The sequence below is a fragment of the Gavialis gangeticus genome, unplaced genomic scaffold (genome assembly GCF_001723915.1).
Source record: "Gavialis gangeticus isolate Ggan-Ray unplaced genomic scaffold, GavGan_comp1, whole genome shotgun sequence".
Lineage (NCBI taxonomy): Eukaryota > Metazoa > Chordata > Crocodylia > Gavialidae > Gavialis > Gavialis gangeticus.
The window spans coordinates 50,082,258-50,086,855 of record NW_017729032.1 but is presented as its reverse complement, the minus strand read 5'-3'; the positions used below and the strand labels follow the sequence as shown (position 1 = coordinate 50,086,855).

Here is a 4,598-nt window from a genome sequence, read left to right as displayed (position 1 = left end):
GTTTAATCTAAATGAGTTGCAAACCTTGTGTTAAACTTATATTTTGCATTTCAAAAGGCCAAATTCAACTTTTTATCTCAACAAAAATAATAGTAATGATATATTCACTTACCCACCTACTTACATTTCCTTCTCAATAACATCTTTTTATAAGGCAGCTGCAGTGGGAGGAGGAAAGAGGCAAAAACCACTCATACTGTAGGCTGAAAGGCTGATAGTAGAAATGGGTCCATTGCATAGAAGAAAGTGTATTGAAAAGAATAGCAAGAAAGCTTCTTTGGGTAGATGTGATATCTTTTATTAGACCAATTGAGTAGTAGGAAACAAGTTCTTTGAAAGCTTTTGGGCACAAGCACCCTTCTTCAGGCACAGGAAATCTCTGCTGTTCTGAGATCTCCAAGCTAAAAATGTGAAAGGATTTCAGTGAGAACGTAAATAGGTGGCATAAGGGAGAGGTACAACCCATGACGGGTGGGGGAGGCAGGCATGAAACATGGGTGGGGTGAGCAGGGCAGGTGGGATCCTCAGTACAATTTGGTATAAGAATATATTTGATGCTAAACTGGTGCTCAAGAGCTAAAATGGAGCCAGATAGAGCAAAACCAAAATATTCACAAAAAACATCAACTTCCAAAAATCAAATATTTTATCAGTTTATACGTGAAATGTTGTACAGATTTCCCTCGCTTTATGCAGGTTCTGTATGTGTGAATTCACTCTTATGCAATGACCCTTTTTATGCCAAAATTTTTTTATATGCCAGGTAAATTCACTCGTATGTGATCAGTGTGGTGGAACCCCTCAGTCAGCTGCTTTGTGCAATGCATTGTGGGAGTGATGCGCACCAAATTATAGTTTCCTGTGTGGACCAGTGTTTCTCACTCATTGTCCACGACACGTGTTTCTGTAGTTGCCATCCCCATTATGGCTTCTAAGTGTCCCACTAACTTATCTCCTACCCCTCTTCCTGGTCCATCAATGAAGCACAAGAGAACTTCACTAACACTAATGCCCTTCACCACCCTCTCTTCACACCAACTAAACATTCACCACCACCCTGTGCTTGTCTGTACTGTCTGCTGTTGGTAAGTACCAAAATTGTCTTGTAAAAGTGGTAGAAATGGGTCTGGGAGTCAGTACAGTTGAGGTCTTGGAACGTATTCCTATTTGTTACATAGTAAACTGGGTTCCCTTTATGTAAATTCGAGTTATGTGCCGTTTTCCAGGAATGTGTGTACAGCATAAAGCGAGGGAAACCTGTACGTAAATATTAGATAATCCAAAAATATAAATTAATGAAAGAAGATATATAAAATAACTTAAAATGGTAAAATATGTATTTTATTAAGATAAAGTAGCTTTCTGAAATGACTGTGAAATACAGGAAGGCTGATGTATCAAATTTTGACACAGGTATGGCCCAGTAGCCCAGTGGGTGACTTTGCTAGTAGTCTGTTGGTAGACAAGTGGGCAGGGGTAATTTATGTTTTGCACACTGATGACACAGTGGAGTTAGGAACAGAATGAAGCTTTCAATTTTCCAGAGGAAGTATAGAGTGGAGGATGCAGTACAATTTGAACTCTAGGAATAAATTCAGGAACACAAGTGCAGTCATTGATGAATGCTTACTTTCTATGTCATTATACAGAGGAAGCAACTGGGGATACTTTAAGGAAGAAAAGCCAAAACAGGATAAAGAACTAGAATTACAGCAAAAGTTTCAAGATATTCAGTGTGTACAGGAACAGCCTAACAATTACTGACCCTTTCCAGGTATCCTCAGAAAGGAAAGGTGAGTTGTTCAACTGGAATAGGTTCTAAAATCTTAAATCTATGGAGGCCTTTACCTGCTATTTCTGAATTGGATTTTGGCCTAAAAAAGCTATTTACCAGCTATTTCTGAATTAGATTTTGGCCTAAAAAAATGACTCCCCTCTTCAAAGCATATAATAAAAAAAGTCACTGTGGAAAAGTGGAATGATACCAACAGGGAATGTGAATTACATGAAGATGCATTTTTTTTATTATCTCTGCATAGAAGTTTAACATATTTAATACCTTTTGAAGAAACAGGAGCCTATTTGACAACCTTATTAGCATTTAACAAAATAGAAATATATAACAAATCAGAGCTACTTTGTACATTTCTGTGTGTTAAGGAAAAGGAGTCATGATTTCTTTTATTTTGAATACATACATGTGGGAAAGGTTCCTCAAAGGCTGGAACATCCTTGCATTTATATTTGGGATCTCTATTGTTTCCAAGTCTCTGGAAAATATGTAGATTTCATTATCTATGAAACAAATTCTTTAATTTTAAAATAGCCTTTTCAGTTATCACATCCTGAATTAAGCAAACAAGCACATTTCCCAAACCAGAAATATATCAGTTACTTTATGAAAAACAAGGTAACATCTATTTTAACAAGAACGCTCTTGGTACTTTCCATTGCAGTGAGGATGTTTATGAAAGAATAAGTCATAGATGCAATATGTTTATATGTTTGTCTTCACCAGTATGCATATACAATTAGAGAACAAGTGCCCCATACATTTAAGACATTGAAGATACAGCTCTTGTTTACTTTCTGTGTATGGTAGGCTGAGCTAATGACAGCAGCATGTGTCTGAAGAGCTTTGTTAATCAAATGCTATGTAGTTTACCCTATGGATTTTCATTCCTATGAGATATCTGTTCAAAGGGAGTGTAAGATTGGACTAACTATGAATTTCATACAGAATAATTCAAGAAATGTGCTGCCTATGGACTCTGAAACTGGAAGCATTGCAAAGAACTGCATTAGGTGGAAGTAGTTAATCTTTTCAGCACTGATACACATTGGTGCTCTACAGTCTGAAAGCTGCTCATTTTTAATGTGCATTGGACAAAAAGGAATATCTGCAGAGAATACATCTTTAGTAGCAGGCTGACTGAAACAGATATGAAAAATCCAGACAGGCTGTTCGAAGTCTATCATTTCCCAAAAACTCCATACAAAGAAAAAAAAATTTTAGGTGACAAATTAGAGAGTTAGCGAGACAACTGTTGACAGGGTGACCCAGCTGCTGTTGATAATAAATGGCTATGCTTTCACTATTCAAGGTCCTGAAGGACAGGTTATTAATGAAAGTCAAAAGAAAAATAAGAAAAAGAACTAATGGAGGACAGAAAAAGCCATTATAATAGCCAAGGAACAAAACTTCCAAAGAGAAGATTTAACCCTTTATTAATCACTAATACCTTTCACAAGGTGCACATAATAGGACAGAAAAGTATGACTAAGAATGATACAACAACACACTCCAAAAAAAAAAAAGATATGGGTACCACAGTGAGGCACCAGCCACACACACCTTTGAAAACAATAGTTCAGCAAAGGAACAGGTGCATCAGATTTGACATAGAACATCTGCATCACACAAAACAAAAGAAAAGCCAGGCACTCATGAAGATATACACAAAGTATAACAAATCAAAGCAACTTGTATGAGCATGAGCCCTAGGAAACAGAAAAATACAGATCTTATAAAGTATACATCAGGAGAACATCAAGGAAACAAACTGGCAGCAATGATGTAGCACTCTTTTATGCTATAGTAAAGAATAAGGAAGTCAAGAGGGCTGAGGCCTATTGCCTAAAAGATTTAAAAAAATAGCCATACACTTCAGAATGGACACCAGGGTACATGTAAACTGTATCCCTAATACAGAATTTAGGAAAAATTTAGCCCACACCTCAGCACTAACATTGCCTGTATCAGTGAGACCAACAAGTTGTAGAGGGCATCCACCCCACAGAGTAGGGAAATGGGCTATGAAATACAGGTACAAGGGAGAATGTCAAAATCTGGATATCTATGTAATAGACAATCCCGCAAAACCGGTACTGGGGCCGAACACCTTAAAACTCTTTAGATTTGATAAAAAATGTAATAGTAGCAGAGTCCATAAAAGTATCTCTCACAGCAGAGCAAATAAAGAAAAGATTTCTTGATGCATCTGAAGGCCTATGCTGTCTAACCAGGATACTGCAAAATCAAGCTATCTACATATATTCTGCCAGTAATTAAATTTTAATTAAAGCACTCCTCAATGTGTAAAAACACCCTATATTTTTAAAATGCTACAAGCTGCGCTTTGTCTCTTACAGCTCTGGAAAATTAATAGGAATAACTTGCTACAATTGTTCTCCGAATAAGCCTAAAACAAAGGGCTGGGATTTAATTAAAATAATCTAAAATCAAAACCATTCTAGCAGAGATACCATATTCTGGCTTCCTGATACATGCAACAGCACAATGAAGGCTCTGAATCTTTGAAACATGAATGTTTTTCACAGTCAGGCAAGGTACGGGAATGGTTTTAAAAGATGATACATGGAATAACTATGAAGAATGGTTTGTGACTAGTAACATCTCTGACCTTGAATGATCTGAACCTTAAGGCTAGAAACAGACATCCTGAGCCTGAATTGATTCAATCTTTGCAGGCTAGTCTAACCTGACTAGGCTAAACTGTTTTGAAATTGGACAGACATTCTCTCTGGACTGAGGAAATTCAGGCACATGCCTGCAGTGGCTCAAGGTAGAAGCTGGG

At 37.1% G+C, this 4,598-nt stretch overlaps 1 protein-coding gene across 6 annotated transcripts in view; it reads right to left on the bottom strand.

Annotated features, from left to right (window-relative positions):
* Positions 1 to 4,598, bottom strand: part of RXFP2 (relaxin/insulin like family peptide receptor 2) — an 89,813-nt gene that overhangs the window by 24,651 nt on the left and 60,564 nt on the right. For all 6 annotated transcript variants that reach the window (XM_019525502.1, XM_019525504.1, XM_019525503.1 and 3 more), the window contains one exon: positions 2,199 to 2,270. In XM_019525502.1, the coding sequence (XP_019381047.1) occupies positions 2,199 to 2,270 (72 nt within the window). The remainder of the gene's footprint in view (positions 1 to 2,198; positions 2,271 to 4,598) is intronic.